Source organism: Helianthus annuus, chromosome 8 (genome assembly GCF_002127325.2).
Source record: "Helianthus annuus cultivar XRQ/B chromosome 8, HanXRQr2.0-SUNRISE, whole genome shotgun sequence".
Taxonomy (NCBI): Eukaryota; Viridiplantae; Streptophyta; class Magnoliopsida; order Asterales; family Asteraceae; genus Helianthus; species Helianthus annuus.
The window spans coordinates 927,145-950,369 of record NC_035440.2 but is presented as its reverse complement, the minus strand read 5'-3'; the positions used below and the strand labels follow the sequence as shown (position 1 = coordinate 950,369).

The 23,225-nt window shown below is 35.0% G+C and overlaps 2 protein-coding genes and 1 long non-coding RNA gene across 3 annotated transcripts; 1 reads left to right on the top strand and 2 right to left on the bottom strand.

Moving 5' to 3' along the window:
* Positions 1-887: 887 nt before the first annotated feature.
* LOC110873919 (zinc finger MYM-type protein 1-like) lies at positions 888-3,491 on the bottom strand. The gene is made up of 2 exons (XM_022122952.1): positions 2,913-3,491; positions 888-2,807 (listed from the first exon to the last, which is right to left on the bottom strand). The coding sequence occupies exons 1-2, from the start codon at positions 3,489-3,491 to the stop codon at positions 888-890; spliced, it is 2,499 nt and encodes an 832-aa protein (XP_021978644.1).
* Positions 3,492-13,269: 9,778 nt separating this feature from the next.
* LOC110871678 lies at positions 13,270-15,811 on the bottom strand. Its single transcript, XR_002553873.1, has 3 exons — positions 15,690-15,811; positions 14,468-14,535; positions 13,270-13,473 (listed from the first exon to the last, which is right to left on the bottom strand). It is a non-coding gene; the product is annotated as an uncharacterized LOC110871678 (long non-coding RNA).
* A 787-nt stretch (positions 15,812-16,598) lies between these two features.
* On the top strand, positions 16,599-22,436 carry LOC110871675 (cysteine-rich receptor-like protein kinase 2). The gene is made up of 8 exons (XM_022120392.2): positions 16,599-16,687; positions 17,018-17,859; positions 17,940-18,053; positions 18,832-18,971; positions 19,064-19,274; positions 20,500-20,734; positions 20,840-20,990; positions 21,508-22,436. Exons 2-8 carry the CDS (start codon positions 17,070-17,072, stop codon positions 21,841-21,843), a joined length of 1,977 nt encoding a protein of 658 aa, XP_021976084.1. The 5' UTR covers positions 16,599-16,687; positions 17,018-17,069; the 3' UTR covers positions 21,844-22,436.
* Positions 22,437-23,225: the final 789 nt, after the last annotated feature.

The window sequence follows — 23,225 nt, the reverse complement described above, 5'->3', positions numbered from 1 at the left end:
GGGGCGTGAAAGGATTTGATAACGCTGGGCATTATAGGGGCATGAAAATGGAGGGACATTTCTAGAATAATGTCTAATGAAGAGGAAAACCATGGAAAGCAATAAATGAAAGCGCATTAAGGGGTCTTAACCATTATATAAGGCATTATGATGTTGATGTGACGAAAAATGCCTCTTAAGGGGCATTAGACATTACGGATGGTCTAACATGTCAAATAAATGATGGTAGTTAAGTATTGGATGCAATCTCCATGTACATTGGGGACCAAATGCATAATCAAAACTCAAAAGTACATGTCGGGGACCAAATGCATAATCAAAACTCTATGTAGGGACTAACGTAATAACTAGTGAACATGCAACAATTTTATGTTTTTTTTCCTATAATAAATACTAGATGATTTCATTCTGTTACATTTAATATAAGCCAAATTTACCTCACGGTTGTTTTTACAAGCCAAAGGTAAATATGTATAATTCTCTTAATGATCACTTTCAAAATAATATAGAGATCCAACTAATTATCACTGAGCTTAGTTGAAACGGTTTTGAGAGAAACTAGTGTTAAAGGTAAGCCCGTGCTTCAAAGTGGGCTATGATTTTTTTCGCACGATGTGATAGTGATTCAAAGAGTGTCGTTTCGGTTCGTTACACGTAGAAAATTCAATCAGTATCAGTATCATTCTGGTTCCTTACAATATTCTCATAGCTTGAGCCAGGGCCGTCCCCGAGAATGATAAAAATCTTTTGGGCCCCGGCAAGATAAAAAAATTGGGCCTAAATTTATAATATAAACTCATCAATTATATATCAAGAAATCACTATACGACAATCATTGTTATAAAATAAACAAAACAAAAGCAACGTAACAAAATGATCGAATTTACTTAAGTGAATCGTGCGGCTCTCCTAGCGTTTTTGGAAGAAAAACTCTCGATCAAGTCTTTATATTCCATACCTTCTAATATTTCGTTTTCAATAGATATCATCGCCAATCCGTTAAGTCTTTCTTGCGACATCGTCGATCGTAAATAAGTCTTCAACAACTTCAATTTTGAAAAGCTTCTTTCCGCCGATGCCACCGTTATCGGAATTGTCAAAAGCACTTTATATGCATTTATAGCATTAGGGAAATGACCAAGCCGCTTGATATTGTTTAAAGCATCAAAAGGGCTAACAATGTAACTCGGTAAGAATGTCTCGATCAACTTCAACTCCAAATAAAGTTCATTAGCATCAATGTCCGATTCTTCTTTATATTTCAATGCATCTTGGAGACGATAACAACAAGACTTAAGAGTGGCTTCATCAAGTGTCTTCAACTTTTTAGGAAACAAAAAACCCCATAAATTTTCGAATTTTTTGTATTGATCGAATCTTGTTTCAAGAGAACTTATAGCTTGATCAACAATACATAAAAAGTAATTGACTTTAAAATCCTCATCGAGTGAAAATATAACTTCTTCTACATTTGAATTCTCATCAAATTGTTTTTTCCTACGTATCACACGTTTTTTAGGGAATCCCGCATCAACACCCAATTCATTGGCAATTTCTACAGCTTCATCAATCGCCTTGGAAAACCCCTCTTCTCTATATTTTTTAAAGTATTTAATCAATTTGTCCACTTCATCGATAGCAACATCAAGAACCACATCCTTTGATTGCAACTTTTTGCTCACCACATTTACATTTGATAATATTTCATACCAGATGACGATCTGTACCAAAAATTCATAGTCACCAACCTCATGCTTTTCAAGTGATTTAGCTTCGCTTTGAATTTTAGCATCTTTATCGGAGGCCCTAACTTCCTTCAAAGCTTTTCTTACATCTACAAGTTGAGTTCTAATAGGCTTAATACTATCTACACGACTTTCCCAACGAGTGGTAGACAATGACTTAAGAGTCAATCCTTTAACATTGTCTTTCAATATTTGCCACCTATTAATAGAATTGGCAAAGATAGTATAAATCCGTTGTATTGTTCCAAAAAATTCTCTAGACTTTGTAATAGTGTTAGCCATATCACACAAAACAAGATTAAGGCTATGACAACCACAAGCACTGTACAAAGCTCTAGGATTTTTTTCTAAGAATCTCCTTTGAACTCCACTATGTTTTCCCTTCATGTTTGCTCCATTATCATAGCCTTGACCACGCATATCATTAATATCAAGACCTAGAGACTCTAATTTCTTAGACGTAACTTCAAAAAGTCCTTTACCAGTAGTATCGTCAACAACCAAAAACCCTAAAAAAGATTCCTCAACGGTTACAGAATTAGAGCTAAAATTCACATACCTCACAATTATCGACATTTGTTCTTGGTGACTTGCATCGGGGGTGCAATCGAGTATTATGGAGTAATACTTTGCTTGCTTTATCTTCTTGATGATTTCTGTTTTAACTTGATGAGCTAGTAATTGTATTAACTCGTTTTGGATATTATGCCCAAGATAATGTACATGGAGTTCATCACTCATGATACGTCGCACATGCTCTTTCATAATTGGGTCAAACTCTTCCAACATCTCAATCAATCCTAAAAAGTTTCCATTGCCATGTTGATACAACTTCTCATTTGATCCGCGAAATGCTAAACCATGTTTAGCAAGAAATTTCACAAGTGCAATAATCCTAAAGATGACTTCTTTCCAATAATCTCTTTCTTTTTTAAATTGCTCATATGCTACTTTGTCAATTGTTTTATTGCATTCCAACCTTTGACGCATTTCAAACAATTGATTCATATTCTTGAGATGTTCAAAGCTAACTTCATGCTCTTTAAGACCTTGAGAAGCATGCTTCCAATCCGCATAACCTTCATTGTCCAACCCTCCTTTCGGATGCCCTTGTCTAAAAAGTTTACAACAGAAACAAAAAAGTTTGTCAAGCTCTTTCGAATACACTAACCATTCTCTATCAAGCTTCTCCCTATTTGATAGAATTCTAGTATACATCACTCTAGAAAATCGTCTTCCAAGTTTATCCACAGGACCCTTATCAACAGTCAAATCTCTTTTTGGACCTTTCATAACCAATTCATTTTTCAAGTTAGGATTAAGCCCATCCCAAGTTCTAGGATCAAAAATATCAATACTCGGATTGACACTAGCATCATCTTTACTCACATTAGTTTCATCTACATTAGCATTCACATCATCTTCATCCGTATCCACATCAACATTAACATCATCATCACCCACGTTAGCTTCATCCACGTTAACATTAACATCATCTTCACCCACATTAGCTTCATCCACATTAACATCATCTTCACTCACATTAACTTCATCCCTATTAACATTAACATCATCTTCACCCGCATTAGCATCCACACTAGAACTAGAACTTTGAGGTTGTTTTGTGAAAAACTTGTTTATGCGGTTTTGTTTTACTTCGTCAGCCTTTCTTTTGTCCTCCTCTAGCTTCTTCTTTTTACGTTTTTGACTACCGGATAGGTATTTGTATTTGGGAACCGGAGGCATAATTTCTAGACAAAATAAAAGTTTCAAACATGTAAGTTTCAAATCAACTTGCAAAAGTTAATACATCAAAGGCTTTTTATTATATAGGCCCCTTTCGTTGCTGGTTAAAGGATACAAGTGGGAAAGATGGAGTCTTCTTAGTTGTTGTCGGTGCATTCGTTATGAAACTATATATTAATTGAACTCTTCACTCAATGTTATTGAAACTATATTAACTGAACCATAGAAGCTAATGATAGCTATATATTTTATACCTTTGCTGAAGTGATTTTACTTTTTCCAACATAAAGGCAGAGTCTTCAACGAATGCACTGTCAACTAAGAAGACTCCATCAATATAAAACAACATTATCCTACTAAACTATTTGTTAGATTATCACATCAATTATTAATATTTTTCTCAACTACTAGTTCTTTCTATTAATTAAAAAGGCACAATTGTTTGTTCTGTTGGTCATCCACTTTAACCACACATTAAGAATTGGAGTTGGGGCATGGGTCGTTTGTTGATGTAAAACATGAAAACAAGTCTCAAAATCAACTATATGTCCAGCTAATAAAAAGAAACTGAGAAACATAATAAGTTTAATTTACCTTTTATGTGATATTGAAACCCTAGTCACTCAGATTTTGAGTTGTTTCTTAAGATTGATTGAAAGAATATAGAAACCCTAGTCACTCAGATTGTTGTTGATGTCGATTTCAGAGATGACGCCGTGTTTTTTTTGCCCTCAACTATCAGATTCAGAGATGAAGATATGAATGGGATTGCTGTTGTTCGTTGCTGTTCGCTTAGTTCCGTGTTTTCCTTTTAGCGCTCCAGAATTCCCCAAGGCCCACATATATACTAAAATAGGTTTTTAAATTTTGGGCCCCTTAAAGCTTTTGGGCCCTGGCTTTCGCCCGGGCTGCCCAGCCCAAAAGCCGGCTCTGGCTTGAGCACTTGGTACAACAATCTATACTTTCTATAAAAGGGCAAATACCGCTGACATAAGAAAAGCTGAGGTGGCAGCCATAGAGGCTGTCCAACAATGCTTTCTTATGTTATTATTGCATCACAAGTCTTAATATATAAAATCACTTTAAAATACATTTAAACCTCTACCAAGAAAACCTCTGCTCACATCCATCTATACTTTAATAGCCAGCAGAGGTTGAAGCAAGGGCGGACCTAAGCCCAACCCAAGGTGGGCGGGCGCACCCCCGGGGGAAAAAAATTTAGTGCTAAATTCCGTCGAAAATCCCGTCCGCACCTCTTGGAATTTTTCGTCCGCACCCCTTGGAATTTTTCGACCGCACCCTTGAAATTTTTCGTCCGCGCCCCTTAGGTAAAAAGTGTTATCAGTTTATATTTTAATTTTTTTTAGTAAACTCTTATTTTAAAATAAAATACTACCTAAATTATATAACTTTTAATATCTAACTAACTAAACCCAAATACCCATACATTTACCCACTTATAATCCTAACTAGCTAGCCCACTAAGTCTTAGCCCATTAACCAAACCCAACAATATTTCAAACCATAATAAAATAATTAAAGCCCAAAACCTTTAAAATTCTCTCCCGCTCTCTCTCTCTCTCTCTCTCTTGAGTCCCTGCACTGTCAACGAACAACATCACCCAGCGACAACAGTCCAGCAGCCGGCGACCACCGTAATCAGCCACCATACCACCGTCGTTTGACACCAAATCTAACCAAAATCCGAACACGGGTAAGTTTCTTTGTTATTTTGACGATTTTGATTGATATTATAGGAGAAGAAAGGGTAATAAAGTTGTTAAATAGGTTTGAAATTTTATGTGTTTTGACGTTGTTTATGGTTGTTTAGATGACTTTTAGGGTGATTATGTTGTTTATATATTTTTAGGGTGATTATGTTGTTTATATATTTTTAGGGTGATTACAACTTACATTATGATTTCTAGGGCTTGAATAGTTGAAAATTAAAATTAAAATTGAAACATTATGTTATGGAGCAATGAACTTATGTTATATAGAGAAAGAATTGTTTAAGAAATTAGTTTTAGATGATATTTTGGATAGATTTCGAAAAATGAAAACCCGTAGGGTGTCGACGTTTTAATTATGTTTGTAACAAGGTTTGACATGTTTTTGATGATTATATAAATTTAGTTTGATGTTCGTTTGTTTTACATGACCCGACCCGATACGAACCGATTTTTTTACTTATATACCTAGGGGCCTAAATTTTTAAAAATGTTCTGCACCCCTACGGAAAAATTCCTGGGTCCGCCACTAGATTGAAGGTTGATACAATGCCACTATATCGGCAAATGTTAATTGCGGCAATTTCAAATTCAAAATGCATGGGAATACGTACTTTGCAATTAATGCATGTCACTCACTCACTCCTGTCAATCATCTTCTTATATGAGGCTTTTCTTCTCATTTCTCTCCTCATATTTCATCACACTCTCATCTTCTCTGATTTCGGATTTTGAAATTTGAATTCATTCCGAATTCCGAATTAGAAGCATGTCAACATCAGTTGAGAGTAACAATCTTAGTTTTGTTAAGGATTTGAATCTTGGGAAAGATATGTGGCACATGAAAGCGAGGATCATCTGAAAATAGAATCAAGGTTATAAAATTGATCTCATCTTCATTGATGAAAAGGTAATTTGTATTTGTGTTTTTCCATTCGTGTATAAATGATTCCATGGATGTATATGTCTAATTTCCTGTTTCTAGGCTTTATAGATTGTATCATAAAACCTTGATTGTGCAAATGTTCCTGAGCTTTGTACGGTAGTTTATTGAGGATGTATATTGTTTGATTTTTTCTTTCTATCAGAGATTGTAGGTTTGTATGCTAAAAAATACTTTGTTTAAATGTTCTTTAGGGTGCTAAGATTCAAGAAGGTATTAAAAGTCATTTGATACCTGTTTTTGATGGACAACGTCAAGAAGATGTTGTTATTATGTCGAAATTTGGTGTTGGTGACAATAAAGATTTATATAAAGTTGTAGCACATGACTGTAAAATCAACTTTTATCGATGTACAATTGTTACACCTGTGAGAGACTGGCAAGGTGTTGAGTATGGTTTCAACTTAAGAGCTTATCAAGATATTCTTCAAGCAGAGGCAGTAAATCTTTAAGTGTTGGTAGTGTATATTTTTGTAATCATGTCTCCTCTATATAAAATTAGATAACTTTTACTTACTCTGTTGTATAATGTGATCATATAGATGTTGCTGGATCTGTGGTTTTGTGTGGAGATCTTGAATTCTTTGGCCGACCTGCAAAAGAAACTAAGAGGATGAATTTCGATATTCAAGACTTGGAGTAAGTTGTCGTTTACATGTTCAGTCATGTACAAATGATTGTTTGTATTTAATGTGGGATGATGTTAATAAATGAGATCAAGAATGTTGGTATTTAATGTGGAATCATGGTAATGGTAATAAATGAGATTAATAGTGTTTGTATCTAATATGGAATATGGTAATAAATAAGATCAACAATTTATTCTTCAAATGAATATGTTAGTTAATTTGTGGCTCATTTACTACTTTAATAAATGGTCATAAATTTCCTTTGATTTTATGTTGTTATTCATTCAATTTAGTTTTGATTTTATAGATTGTAAAAAAATGGTCATAAATTAGTGTTTAGTCGAATATTGTTTTCATGTAGGGGTACGGTTTTGTGATGTACTTTGCGGAATGATTATGCTTTGCAGTTTAACGACTTCATCTCTAAAACCCCAGCTCATGAGCATGTGATGGCTGTTATACAAACAGTACCCCTGGTTTGAGAAATACATACAGTACCCCTGGTTTGGGGCTATACGCGCGTTCCTGGATTAGAACTACTAAACAAACTATCCACTGGATGTGGACCACACTTTCCCTGGATTGGGATTGCCTAGTATTCCTGGTTTGAAAAACTGTTAAATACTATATTTTATATTTCATGTATTTAGCAGACTAAATGAACTCTATCTGAAAGTCCCCACACAGTTATACCGATTAGTTGTCGGGTTTGGCGAACATGGTATTATTTGATAGCGCTATTACGTTTGACAAACCTCACACTGTTCTGAGGAGAACGGGCGTGAACTTTGCCTTGGCAACTGGTCAATGACGATAGACATTGACAAGGGGCACAAACAACTACAACAGTCAAGTTTCGGTATTACACAGTTTAGTAGCTTAACGTTGGGGTAGCTCCCCATGACATGTTTTATAAACCAAGTATTTTAACAACCTGTTTTTGTAACAACACTAAAAACCGTGAACTCGTCAACTTTATGTTGACACCCTACTTCATGTTTTGCAGATTGTTAGGTACAACTATGGACGGACGTTGCAATCGGCTGGGGTGTGTGGTTCGTGAAGCCTTATGTTTCGTATTTTTATTAAACTTGTGGTTTTAAGTTAATGATAGGTTTACTTTACTTTTCCGCTGCTAACTTAAACTGTGTTTTGGACTTTTAAACATTGATCACTAATCGTGTTGATTGTGATGGTTTTACAACTTAAATGATTGGTTCAACATGATTAATGGTTGGATCCTGGTCAGTCACATGCCTCGCGGTAAAACCCCGCATGTGGAATTTGAGGGTGTGACAGTAACGAACTGAACCGGACCGATACCGATACCGACCGAATGACACCGATACCAGTACAGGTATACGTTTTTATGGTTTTCAATTTGATGGAAAACACGTGTTGATTGTTATGCTGAGTATCAATATTGTACTAGTACTATACTGAACCGAACTAATACTGAACGAAAGCCCGCCGTAAAGCTTATAGAAATCCCACCAATTAAAACAATAAACAAACGAACTACAAGAAAATTAAATAGAAATATCTGGTTTGTAGTCCATTTCAACCGAATACCAACCCAACTAATAAATTTGTATAATGACTGATTTTGAATTTCAAACATTGAATAGGAGGTATCATTTTCAAATCAATCAAAAGATATGAAATTTTATGGGTTATAACTCGGAAGTCAAAGTTCAAAAGCAAAGATACCTCAAAAGACAAAAGTGTAAAAACGAAGGTTTGTAATAAAGAACTTAGTGATGAAATATTTCCATTAAATTAAAAACATGTACAATAAGTAATAATAAATAAATAGTTAAAAGTGGAAAGATGCTACACATAAACTATAAACACAATTATATATATTGATTCAAGTTGATGTTAATAAAATCATTTTAGATCTATTTACTTATTCTTTAATTGAGATGTTTTCATTGTCGTTACTTTAAACCGGCAGACATCATCATCATATACGTTATTCTCTCACTAATTATTGAGATATACATTTACAAGTTTTTCATAATCTTGGTAATGTCTCCACTTACATATACACAACTGTTTGAAAGAAAAAATTGCATTGAGAAACATAAAAAAACTTATTCTGATCTTGAATCTTGGTATGATAAGTGTTTTTAACTTAAGATCACTCAAGACTCTTTTAGAAATATGAGTGCTTTTTCTCAGGAGTAGTGATGGTGGGAATGTGTGTGTGTATTTTAATTAGATGAGTCTGAAAACATTTTAGAAAGTTATAATGCATTAGAGGGTCAAACTTATAGTCGAGCCGATCATGCCTCTATTAGAGCACTTTCTCTCACATGTTTTTTAGTAGTTTTATTCAGTTATATTGAAATGCTTGTTTATTTAAAGTAAGAAAAATGCATTTGATTTTACGGCGGTCGAGTAGTCGACCGTGATCACAGCACCCGATGTCACGATAGTTGACACATCGTTTCTTGCCGTTCAGAAAAAACTTTATCGCTTTTTTGTGTGATAAAACTGTATTAATTGAAATATAAAAGTATAATGAGTAGTTACATACTTTTAATGAAGTGCAACTTTTTTATTTATAAGAATTGAAAATTTAAAGTTATTCTTGGTGGATTTACACCTCATGATCGCACAATTAATTAATTTGATTTTTTTTTATTTGCAAACGTATTTTTTTAATTAACTAATCACATCGCATTGTTAATATATTTTCCTTAACATCAAATTATTTAGTTTTACGTTTAAGACTAAGATAATTGAGATAATAAGTTACATAATTTAATTGTTAAACATAAGGTTTAAGTCGATTTTATCAAGAATTATTTATAGTTTTAGTTGATTTTATCAAAAATTTATTTATATGCCTATTTGAATCTAACGTCCACAAACCAAATGGCTTAAAGCGATATGAAGGTGGTGTATAGTAAATGCGTTTTTATTCAGAATAGTTGAGAGTTCTAATCATAGATCCTATGATATACGGTTGTGGATTTAGAGGTGGATTTAGATTAGGTGTAAGTTTAACAAATGTGTAAGTTAGCCGTATAAAAAAATAACGACTAGCACCCACAATGGTGGGTTTATTTGATTTTTCTTCTATTAGCGGTTATTGTATTTTGGTACAAACTCAAAATCTTTTGGCACCAAACTTTTGAAACTTCCTTGATATTTGAAGTCTATACCCGAGGACGAGGTTTATGACCTTGGATCTAACCCAATATTTTCTTTAAGGTCAAATAAAGACTTATATATCTCAAATCATCATAACACTTGGCTAAAACCACCACAAGCCGCCAAAGGTATAAAGTTCTATGTAAGTTCATATAGGCATATTGAACTTTCTAAATTCTAACTAAAAAAAAAAAAAACTTAAAGTAGACCAAAGTTTAAAAGGCTTATAGTGGACCAAATAAAAGGAATTGTATCATTCATTCAAAAGAAACCAACCCCTCAAATATATCTTGCTTTTCAACAACTATTTTAAAAGTCAATATACTTGCAAGTTTTTTAGTGGATTGAATTGTATATAGAGTTGTACCCATTGGAATTAATTTTTGCTTTGTTAAAATATAAACAATATAAAATTATTACCTAAAAATCTATTAATGATACTGTTGATGACAATATAAAATCTTAAATAAGAGAATAATATAATATTGTCAAACTCTATAGAGCCACTTTCTATAATACATGGATTAGTTATGAACTAAGGATAGACTATGTTGTACGGTTCATTTCCGGTTGGAAAGAACTCGAAAATCAACTATTTATGTTGGTATAGTATATTGATTCAATTTCAATTCGAGATGATTTCAATTTGAGCCATCTGTTTTTTTTTTTTTTTTTTTTTTTTCACATCTATATCACCCGGGTACAAACCCAAACAATGTTGCTCATTTGGGGCCACGCTCAACTTGTAAAATGATGGGAAATAAACTTCTCTATTTACATAAACCGTGAATTATTGGCATGAAATTAAATATGTTTTAAAGTACATATAAAAGAGGGCAAAAGAAAATAAGTATGGCACCAAAATTTTCTAAATACCAACCATTGACTAAACTAAAAGACACCACCAAACCCAATTTAAATTGGGTCACTGTCGTGTTCTAAAGGTACACCAAAAAAAGAACAAATGTATATTGTATTATTTTAAATTGATAGATAATTTAGTTGATAGTTATGTTTGTATCTAAAAGTTTAATGGTTGGAAAATTCAAGGGAAAGGGTAAAGAGGTAATATATATATGGACATGCTACTCTCATGAAAAAACTACGTACATGCAAGTCATATATGATTTCTCCTATCTTTTTAAACGTTTGTAATTTTTTTATGCGCTATTGTTTTTAGTAAATACATCATAATAACGAGCATATTTTTATCTTTAATTGAGCACACTATTAATATATATAAAAAATACGTGTCAACTGAGTTTTTTTATTCATGGTATTTAAGTTTATTCCATGGTGTTTTAGTAGAGTATGAACTTATGAAATTTTATGTTTTTTTAACAAGGTAAAAATACCATAAAATGTAAGACCCACTCTGGTATAAACATTTCTTTAACATTAAAATAAGCATTTTATAACAAACATGCCACTTACTAACTTTTACATCAAAAGTTTTCACACATGTTTAAAACATTCTAAAACATAGTTATAAGTGTTTACATAATTCACTTTTTAACAAAACAAAACAAGATTCAACGCGGAAGCTTCATTTAGACGTGTGTTCGGTTCTCGTTCGTTGCTTGATCTGCATCCAGAGGCCTATAATATTCACCTAGAATCAAAACCAATATAAACTTTAGTTATGAAGGCCTTGAAACACTTTAAAACAAGTTCCAAAAGCAAAACAAACAAAAATCAAAAGTTTTTGCCAGCTACAAGGCCTCTCGTGGACCGCGAGAGCCTTAACCATATCTGTCGCGGGCCGCGACAGCCGTCGCATGACGCGATGATGAGTTTGGGTTGTTGTCGCATAGCGCGAACCCCCAATTTCGACAAAAAGTTCCTTATTTTGATGCTGCATTTGCCCAGCTATGTTTTCAAACAATATTCCAACTTAGAACTATCATAACTTTCAATTTACTTATCCGATTTACGTGATTCTTGTTTCTACGTGACTGTAGTTCATTTACCTCTACGTTTATCACATTGGTTCGCAACAAACTTGGTTTATAAGTTAACGGCTTATAAATCCCTTATGTGATTGTTCGACCCGTTTCATTTTTAACACCATATCACATATTTTATATCTATGATTAATTTATGCTATTTTCACCCATTCCGGGCTTGTTCGAGGCTAGCGTTTTCGCTTCCATTTCATGGTTTGCGTACGCATTTATGACATGCTTGATATCTATCTGATTCAAGCATACGTTTTCTATCAAAAATTCAATAAAATCAAGCTTTCTAAGTTTGACCCAATCCAAGGTTCATCAAACAATTTTAGCGTATCTAAACTTGGCTTACGCATCAATACACCGGTTTATGTGGTGACTTTCAAGTCACTTAAAACCGTCAATTGATTAACTTATTCTATTTTGACACGTTTGGTTGTCAAGTGAATTCCATCACCTCATTGACATTCCACACACGACTATTTTCACTATATCATCGTCAAACATATCTAACTAACTATTTTGACCCGTTTGATTGTCGAGTGAATTACATCACTTCGTTGACATACCAAACGCAACTATTTTAACAACATCATCATCAAATATATCAACGAGTAAGCTTATCTATATGATGTGACGAAACTACAAGTCGCGTACCTTTCAAAGCTTATCCTTCAAGCGCACGTCCGCTCCGACTTGACCGCTTGAAGATTCACCCACCTTGCCTATAGAGTTCAACCAACATCGTGTTTAGAACCTATGCAGTTAATGCGGAAAAAATATCGGATATCGGTCAAGGACTGATATCTGAGATATCGTTTATCGCGGTGAGATATTGGTAATTTATAATATCATGCATAAAAATATATATATTCATATCTAGAAGTCTAAAACCTATATAATATTAATAGCAAAATTAAGAAGTGTTCATCAAGATCAACCAAGGCACCCGATTCTTCATTTGTTCATCATAACTTAAAACACTAAAATCCGATTGAAGCACAGGAGCTTGGGAGGGACGATTAGGGTTCAATGGACATCATTAGTTGTCGTGTTAAGTGTTCGAAGTGTGATAAAGGTTATAATATATGGGCCAAAAAAGCATAAAAGAACTGGGAAAGAACTGGGTTTTGTATTTTGTTGGCAGCCCATAAAGAAAAACATAAAAATCTGGCCTACCGATTTTCTCACCGATATGACCGAGATAAGAATATCAAAATATCGGCGCTATCTCGATAAATATCCATGGTGTTTTAGTAGAGTATGAACTTATGAAATTTTATGTTTTTTTAACAAGGTAAAAATACCATAAAATGTAAGACCCACTCTGATATAAACATTTCTTTAACATTAAAATAAGCATTTTATAACAAACATGCCACTACTAGAAACTTTTACATCAAAAGTTTTCACACATGTTTAAAACATTCTAAAACATAGTTATAAGTGTTTACATAATTCACTTTTTAACAAAACAAAACAAGATTCAACGCGGAAGCTTCATTTAGACGTGTGTTCGGTTCTCGTTCGTTGCTTGATCTGCATCCAGAGGCCTATAATATTTACCTAGAATCAAAACCAACATAAACTTTAGCTATGAAGGCCTTGAAACACTTTAAAACAAGTTCCATAAGAAAAACAAACAAAAATCAAAAGTTTTTGCCAGCTACAAGGCCTCTCGTGGACCGCGAGAGCCTTAACCATATCTGTCGCGGGCCGCGACAGCCGTCGCATGACGCGATGATGAGTTTGGGTTGCTGTCGCGTAGCGCGAGCCCCCAATTTCGACAAAAAGTTCCTTATTTTGATGCTGCATTTGCCCAGCTATGTTTTCAAACAATATTCCAACTTAGAACTATCATAACTTTCAATTTACTTATCCGATTTACGTGATTCTTGTTTCTACGTGACTGTAGTTCATTTACCTCTACGTTTATCACATTGGTTCGCAACAAACTTGGTTTATAAGTTAACGGCTTATAATCCCTTATGTGATTGTTCGACCCGTTTCATTTTTAACACCATATCACATATTTTATATCTATGATTAATTTATGCTATTTTCACCCATTCCGGGCTTGTTCGAGGCTAGCGTTTTCGCTTCCATTTCATGGTTTGCGTACGCATTTATGACATGCTTGATATCTCTGATTCAAGCATACATTTTCTATCAAAAATTCAATAAAATCAAGTTTTCTAAGTTTGACCTAATCCAAGGTTCATCAAACAATTTTAGCGTATCTAAACTTGGCTTACGCATCAATACACCGGTTTATGTGGTGACGTTCAAGTCACTTAAAACCGTCAATTGATTAAATTATTCTATTTTGACCCGTTTGGTTGTCAAGTGAATTCCATCACCTCATTGACATTCCACACATGACTATTTTCACTATATCATCGTCAAACATATCTAACTAACTATTTTGACCCGTTTGATTGTCGAGTGAATTACATCACTTCGTTGACATACCAAACTCAACTATTTTAACAACATCATCATCAAATATATCAACGACTAAGCTTATCTATATGATGTGACGAAACTACAAGTCACGTACCTTTCAAAGCTTATCCTTCAAGCGCACGTCCGCTCTGACTTGACCGCTTGAAGATTCACCCACCTTGCCTATAGAGTTCAACCAACATCATGTTTAGAACCTATGCAGTTAATGCGGAAAAATATCGGATATCGGTCAAGGACTGATATATGAGATATCGTTTATCGTGGTGAGATATCGGTAATTTATAATATCATGCATAAAAATATATATATATTCATATCTAGAAGTCTAAAACCTATATAATATTAATAGCAAAATTAAGAAGTGTTCATCAAGATCAACCAAGGCACCCGATTCTTCATTTGTTCATCATAACTTAAAACACTAAAATCCGATTGAAGCACAGGAGCTTGGGAGGGACGATTAGGGTTAAACGGACATCATTAGTTGTCGTGTTAAGTGTTCGAAGTGTGATAAAGGTTATAATATATGGGCCAAAAAAGCATAAAAGAACTGGGAAAGAACTGGGTTTTGTATTTTGTTGGCAGCCCATAAAGAAAAACATAAAAATCTGGCCTACCGATTTTCTCACCGATATGACCGAGATAAGAATATCAAAATATCGGCGCTATCTCGATAAATATCGCCGATATTCTCGCTACCGAGATTTCTACCGATATTCTGAACCGATATTATGTGCCAAGACCGATAACCGATATAACACCGCTATATCACCGAGATAGCGCCGACATTAACTGCCCGGTTTAGAACTCATATCATTTCATATTACACGTGATTCATCAATTTTGCCAATTACGCGTTTCTTTCATAATTTCATCATACCAACATTCGTTTAGGCATTTTAATAAACACCTTGCGGGCAAGATTTTTATATGTCTTTTATTTAGTTCATGACTAACCTTTTTAACCAAGTTTCAATCATCAAAATCAAACCCTTATATCTAGTATTCATGAACAATATCAAGACTTGCATCATAACATCTGGTTTTTTTTTTTTTTTTTTTTTTTTTTTTTTTACAATTTAGCATACTAAATCATGTGTTCATCACATTGTTATAAAAACACACTTAACACATATATGGGTGTTCATCAAATTCCTAGTTTTCAACACTAAATTCATCAAGTTTTCAACTAGGGTTTGTTCCTAAACATTGATTCAACACAATATCACTCATACATCCAACATTCAATCAAAAACTTCGATTATGAGTGTTCACTAAGAATTCAAGATATCATCAAATGACGAAATTTGACATACCTTGTGATCCCCTAAGCTAGGTGATCACGATTTTAGCTAAAGCCGCAAATCTCTATGCTTGATTTCTCTTGATTTTGATCAATTTTAGGAGTTTAGGGTTTTTGCAAGAGCTTCTCCTTGGCTCCTGATTTGTGATTTGTGTGTGTATTTTGTTTATTATTTGTTTTAGTTAAAACTTTATTTCAATTGTCCATTTTTAGTCCCTCAACATTTAAAGATTTATAATTGGGCCAATTTACTTTAAGTTTCCTTATTGTTTGGCAATTATTATTAACTAGGTTAGTAAATCCTGGTGACATTATTCTTCGGTTAAAACCATCATATATACCATACGTAAATAAATATTAAAATCTAATATTTTCGGGGTGTTACAAGTCCCCCCACCCCCTTAAAAGGGTTTCGTCCTCGAAACCAGAATACGTACCAAATAGTGAAGGGTAGATGCGTCTCATCTCTTCTTCGGACTCCCACGTAGTGTCCAATCCCTTACGATGTTCCCATTTGACCTTCACTTGATCAATTTCTTTGTTACGTAAGCTTTCGGTCTTCCGGTCCAAAATTGCAACTGGTTTCATCACGTAATTAAATTTTTCATCCACTTCAATGTCATCATAGTGAATGTAAGCCGTTTCATCGGCTAAACTATTATACGTTAAAGTAGTTTAAAGTGTAAAATAAGTTTGTTCAACCATACGTTTTGCTTTTTTTGAAAAGACATTTTCCTAATATTCAAAGTTAAATCCAAAGCCGAAATATATGAAAAAACAAGAACTTTTTCAAGAAATGGGATCTTACCTAGAAACGTGTTGGCTGGCTGGTCCACACAAGGTCAAAATACCGTCAGGTCCACAACCGTTGAGTAGATACTTCAACTCTGACACCTGCACCCCTCCTAACCCCACTTAATTAATCCCAAATCAATAATTAATTATCATTCATATTCATAACCCCCCCCCCCCCCTCTTCCTTCTCTCTCATCATTTCCTCCAAATCCTGCTGTAAGTAACAACCTGAATCCTTCAATTCATATTCCTAATTGTTTACTATAATCATTTTACTTGCTGCATTCATTCTTTTACTATTAATCAGTTGGAGTTAGTTAGGGTTTGTTGTAACAAACTATTTTATTCTAACAGACTCCGTGTCAGTAAATTGTAATATGAATTTCTGAGTTTGTTAGGGCTGCAATTAATGTGTGTAAAACTATGGTGTCACAATATCATTTATGATGTCATGATTATATTATTTTGCTTCTTTAAGAATTGTATTATTTTGCTTCTACTCAAAGAATTTACCTAATTCACATTTCTGTTTTAATTTTTAAACAGCCTCACCACCACAAGGAAGTGTCATCATAACATAATTCAATCGGCTTATTTGATGATTTATTCAACGATGAAGAAATTAACAGAGAGAGCATCTGTTGTTGTTGTTGTTATGAGAATTATTATTATTATTATTTTAGTTATGGTAGGTGGATCAGAAGGAGCTCCTAGAAACCAGATCATCAATCTATCATGTATTAATCAGACAGAACACAACCCGACGCTGTTCGTCGCGAACTTTATCCGAACAACGGAAGAATTAGGCAACAAAGTTCAGTCTTCACACTTTGCAACAGCAACTACAGGCTCAGCACCTGATGCTACTTACGGACTTTTTCAATGCTACGGTGATCTTTCGACTAGCGACTGCATCATATGCTATGACTCGGCGCATTTTGTTGTTTCCCGTTGCTTTCCGAATACTGGCGGTATTGTTTATCAAGACGGTTGTTTTATGAGATTCCAGAACTACAGCTTCTATGAAGAATACACGGGAACTGGTGACACGTTTATTTGTGGGAATACCACAAGAAAGAGTAGTGTGTTTCAAGATTCGGTAACGCAGGCTGTGTCGAATGCGGTGAGGGATGCGTTGACAGATGGTGGTTATTTTGCAAGGAAAGAAGTGATAAGGCCTGGGACAGTTAACGAGTCGGTATACGTGTTGGCGAATTGCTGGAGGACATTGACTGCAAATTCTTGTAGAAGTTGTTTAGAGGCTGCTTCTGAATCGTTATCGCGATGCTTGCCGTGGTCTGAAGGGCGTGCGTTGATGGCTGGATGTTTTATGAGGTATTCGGATACGGATTTTTTCAATCCTGTGCCAGTCAGATCACAAAACAGAGGTAATTTTTAAACACGTTAGCGGATGTTACAGATTGTTGAGGCTCTACCATGTTGTAATTTTTATTGATTGGTTTTTCAGGGAAGATGATAGCTGTTGTTGCAGCTGTTGTTAGCGCCGTTGTGATTTTTGTCGTTGCATTGTTGATTGCTTTGTATATACAAAGACGGAGATGGTTACAACAGAAAAGAACAGGTACGTACAATGTGTAAACAATCTTGATTAGTGTTGGTGCATATTTCGTACGTCTGCCACTGTGCGAATTGCTAGATAGAGCGTGTGTTGAATATTGTATAGAATAGAGAAAGTTGGACAGGTTTTGTAAATGTCAAAGGTCAATCCGATCGGATGGCAATCCGATCGGATGGACCCATATGTTGTTGTCTATAAATAGGGGCATGGGGTTCCCATTTGGACAAGCTTTTGGTTCCCAGAGGGGACATGCTGTCCAACTGGTCTCGTGGTGCTGTAACGTTGAATAATCAATAGAGACCAGATTGAAATTGACTGATCGGTGTCGTATTCTATTTCTACTCCTTTCTTAGTCGTAATAATCGCACCGAACACGTCGTTTCGGGACCGAAGCTCCGTCAAACTCGCCGGATCCTGGAGTCAGCAATTAGCCTTTGAGACACTCGAACAAAAATGCCCTTAATCGTACGTCTAGTTGGGCTGCGTTGGCTTGACCAAAAACTTTTGCCCAAACTTTATACCTATTCAAATACGATTACGAAAGTCATAATATTTCAGTACTCTGATTTTTGTAAAATGATCTAGGCTGCTTTGTATTAAAAAAAATACACTTTAGGTGACTTTTTAGTTTTTACCCATTTGGCTCATCGACCCGTTTCCTTTTAAGCCATTTATATTACTCGTTAGCGATAAACCTACCTTAATCGACCACTCATAAGCAATTGAAGTATCACATAACTAATATGCTAAAATCGTCTATTACACTTGTGTTAATGATCAGATTCATATGATGCTAAGAAAATGGCAAAGATTCTTAATGACAGTAGCTTGAACTTCAAATACTCCGCTATTGAGAAAGCTACAGGCTCTTGGGCTGAATCCAATAAGCTCGGTGCAGGAGGGTTTGGGACTGTCTACAAGGTACTACCTTATATTATGTACCAATTATACATATACGATAATACAAAAAGTAACGTAAACTAAATAGTTCTTATATTATGTTAAATTTTCAGGGAGTTCTTCCAGATGGAAGAGAGATTGCCGTCAAGAGGCTTTTTTTTAATAACAAATTCAGAGCAGCAGATTTTTATAATGAAGTTAATATAATCAACAGTGTTGAACATAAAAATTTGGTCAGGCTGTTAGGATGCAGCTGTTCAGGGCCCGAAAGTTTTCTTGTATATGAGTACTTAGCGAACATGAGCCTCGATCGCTTCATCTTTGGTAAAGAAACAATTTAAAAATGATCATCAAAACCATGTTTAAGTTTCATTGTCAATCGTTTCGTTTAGTTAGGAAAGTGTTGATTCAGGTTATGTATAATGGGTTAAATGGGTAAAAAGAAAAGCATAAAAAGGAAAGGAGTAGAATGCCATTTTCGTCCCTGAGGTTTCGCCAGTTTTGCGACTTTCATCCAAAGGTTTGTTTTTCCGCATCTGGATCCAAAAGGTTTGAAATATTGCCATTTTCATCCGGATTGTTAACTCCGTAAATTTTTCTCCGTGACGTCATGTCAGGGGTATTTCTGTCTTTTTTTTGTTAACTTAAAGGGCAATTCGATCTTTTTCACGTTATGTAAAAAGGCTGAATACCCCTGAAAAAGACTGAATTGCCCTTTAAGTCAACAAAAAAGGCAAAAATACCCCTGACTTAATGGAGAAAAGTGAATGGAGTTAACAAATGGGATGAAAATGGCAAGATTTCAAACCTTTTGGATCCAGATGCGAAAAAAACAAACCTTTGGACAAAAGTCGCAAAACTGGCAAAACCTCAGGGATGAAAATGGCATCTTACTCGAAGGAAAGATATGAAATGGGTTGAACGGAAAGTGTATGTTTAATGTATAAAACCTCCTATTTATGTTAATCAATGTATTACATCATAATATGTACAGTTTCCGTAATCCTATTCAACACACTAATTATTTGTAAAAAGTGTTTCTGGTCAACCGACCTGAATCCAGCGTGTTTTGAACTGTACCCTTAAATTAGAGTTAATTGCCATTTTAGTCCCTGTGGCTTGGGCCATTTTGCCAGTTTAGTCCAAAGGTTTCATTTTTAACATTTGGATCCAAAAAGGTTTCATCGTTGCCATTTTGGTCCAACTGACTTAACTCCATCCATACCTGTTAAGTCTGCCAAGGGCATTTTTGTCATTTCATTAAAAGAAAAAGCAATAAAGAAAAAAGGGTTAATAAAAAGAAAAATGAAATGACAAAAATGCCCTTGGCAGACTTAACAGATATGGATGGAGTTAAGTCAGTTGGACCAAAATGGCAACGATGAAACCTTTTTGGATCCAGATGTTAAAAATGAAACCTTTGGACTAAACTGGCAAAATGACCCAAACCACAGGGACTAAAATGGCAATTAACTCCTTAAATTATCTCTTTACATTAAAAGTTCTGTATTCTTGAAGTTGATAAAATTGATATGATATTATATTGCAGATGCAACGAAAGGTAAGGAATTAAACTGGGAAAAGAGATTTGTGATCATCATTGGCACAACCGAAGGTCTTGTCTATCTACACGAGAACACCAAGACTCGAATTATTCACAGGGATATTAAAGCTGCTAATATCTTGTTGGACTCGAGGCTTCGTGCGAAAATAGCCGATTTTGGTTTGGCTAGATCTTTTCAAGGAGATATGAGCCACATCAGCACTGCCGTTGCAGGAACACTGTAAGTACCCTTCTTGGTTACACACTTACCTAACTTGCCCACATTAAGCGTTAAGAAACCGCCACAATATAGAATCTGATACAATGTGTTCTGTTTTTTTTCCAGTGGATACATGGCTCCAGAGTATTTAGCCTATGGTCAACTAACCGAAAAGGCGGATGTGTACAGCTATGGTGTACTGTTGCTGGAGATAGTTACGGGAATACAAATTAATGGAAGTAAAAACACAGAATACACAGAGAGCCTAGTAGCAATTGTAAGTGTTAAACACCCATATATATTTAGAGGTGTAATAGTTGTACAAAATTCTAACCAAGGTTTAAAAAAACGGAAACGAGTTTCGAGGCGTTTTCCCTTCGCCTCACGCCTCACGAGGCGTAAGCCTCGAGGCGAACCGAGGCGTAAGCCCGAGGCGGTGTTAAAAAATAAATATAAATATTATATATCTTATAAAAATTGTAATACTAACTAAATTCATCATCAAATTCATCAAAACAATAAAAAACACCATAAAAAGACATAAATTGCTTGAAATTGACACAAAAACTCAAAAACAAATATCAAAAACCCATGAGGCGCGCCTGAGGCGCAGCCATTTTAGCGCCTCAGCCCCTCTGAGGCGCACATACAGTATAAACCCCCTGAGGCGTGCCTCAGAATCGTTTTTTTTGGCCGTTTCACCTTGAGGCGTGCCTCGAGGCGCACGCCTCAACCGTTTTTTAAAACCATGATTCTAACATTCTACTTAATGATTTGTTGTTAAAACACAACAGGCATGGAGACATTTTCAACGAGGTACAGTGGAAGAAATCCTTGATCCGAACTTAATGTTTCACACATATCCCAACCTTAATTTCCAAAAAGAAGCCATCAAAGTGGTACATATAGCCCTGTTGTGCACCCAAGAAGCCCCGGCTTTAAGACCATCAATATCAATGGCACTAAAAATGCTGGTAAAAGATGACGAGCCGTTGCCACCGCCCTCTAATCCCCCGTTTATTGCCGATGATGAAATCAACGAGTTAGAAGAAAAAATACGACGATATGATAATGATGATGATGTAAGTTCAGTTGCTACTGTTTCCCATAGTCAGTTCTCGCCGAGGTAACACACCAACGATAAGTTTTTTCGTCATCAAATACCAACAGATTTTCACTTATGTACTCGTTTTATGCATTGCGCTTCTTTTTATATATTTGAGTTGTTAAAAATGGGTTTTCCTTATCCCATTGGGTCATCGGTACAAAACCTTTTGCACCCGAACTGTAAAAGAGTCTCACAATGACCCAAATTACATAAGAAAAACCGTCTTTTAATTACTCAAATGTATTAGAAAGGTACAATACTAAAATGAGACAAAAGTGAAAGTTCGTTCTTATTTTGTGCGTAAAAACTAAAAATCCTTGAAGTTTAGGAGTTTCCGGATTGCTTGAACGCATCTCATCTAGAGTTAGTTCAAGGTATTAGGAATACCGAAAGTGAGAGTAGCGAGTCGAAGGTAATATATGTATAAAGAGGATAAAAAATGAGTTTTAGCTTACATGGAGTACAGGAAATGGGATCAAAATGAGGATGGTTTACATGTGAAAAAGAGGTTCAGCAAATAGAAAGGGAGTGAGTTTATGAGTTATAACTTTGTATACAAATTTTGGTCCTTGAAAATTCTCCATACATGTATGCAAGTGTATTTATAATTGCTTACTCTCTTTCTTTTTTTTTTTTAAATTGTCGGAGTTATACTAGATTACTATGATGTTCCACACAAAAAAGGGCAATTACAAAGCAATGGCAGGTAGTCGGGCAACAAGTTGCGCCGCCACCCCCTTTTGAATAGAAAAACCAATTCTACTAAATACAAAGTTTGAAACCTTTAGCGACGAATAAGCGACTTCATTGTTTATTTTGGAATAAACATATTCATATTGTTTATTTTAAAACACTTCATTTAATTACCGGCAAATAAGCGACTAAATAAGCACATGACATACCACTTTCAACGGACGGACATATTTGATGGTGAAGGTTGAACCCTTGATATTCCGTCGGAATACATGATGTGGGTGTTTAGTGATTGAACTTGATAATGGATCATCAACGGTGGTTTCAGCGACGGTTTAATGAAGTTAGTGGTAGTTACCATGACAATGTTATTGATGGATCAACCACATATTCACCAACACCAATGAATCATAAATTTTTCATTAAAGTAAAAGTTAAATACAAAAATATGCTAATACAAGACAAAATCTAGTTAGCTAGTGGGATGGGTTGGGTGGCAAGAGATCTTCGGGTACTTGAAGTACCAGGATTACCGGTGATGCCATAAAAGGGATCGTGAGTGGTCTTGAAGCCGAAGACGCGGCCTTTCTTCCGGCCTCAATACACTCTTCACTCACAGTTGTGGGTCATCAGCACGTGTCGTGGTGGGATCGGTGTCAACATATAACAGTATAACTGCTATAAATATAGCACTTTCATTATATAAACCAA

Coding starts and splice junctions, on each gene's coding strand:
- LOC110873919 (XM_022122952.1), bottom strand. CDS start 3,491: ATGCCTCCGGTTCCCAAATACAAATACCTATCCGGTAGTCAAAAACGT. Junction 2,808..2,912: donor AGCTTGATAGAGAATGGTTA/GTGTATTCGAAA, acceptor GCGGATTGGAAG/CATGCTTCTCAAGGTCTTAA.
- LOC110871675 (XM_022120392.2), top strand. CDS start 17,070: ATGATTTATTCAACGATGAAGAAATTAACAGAGAGAGCATCTGTTGTT. Junction 18,054..18,831: donor GTTACAACAGAAAAGAACAG/GTACGTACAATG, acceptor GTTAATGATCAG/ATTCATATGATGCTAAGAAA. Junction 18,972..19,063: donor GGTTTGGGACTGTCTACAAG/GTACTACCTTAT, acceptor TTAAATTTTCAG/GGAGTTCTTCCAGATGGAAG.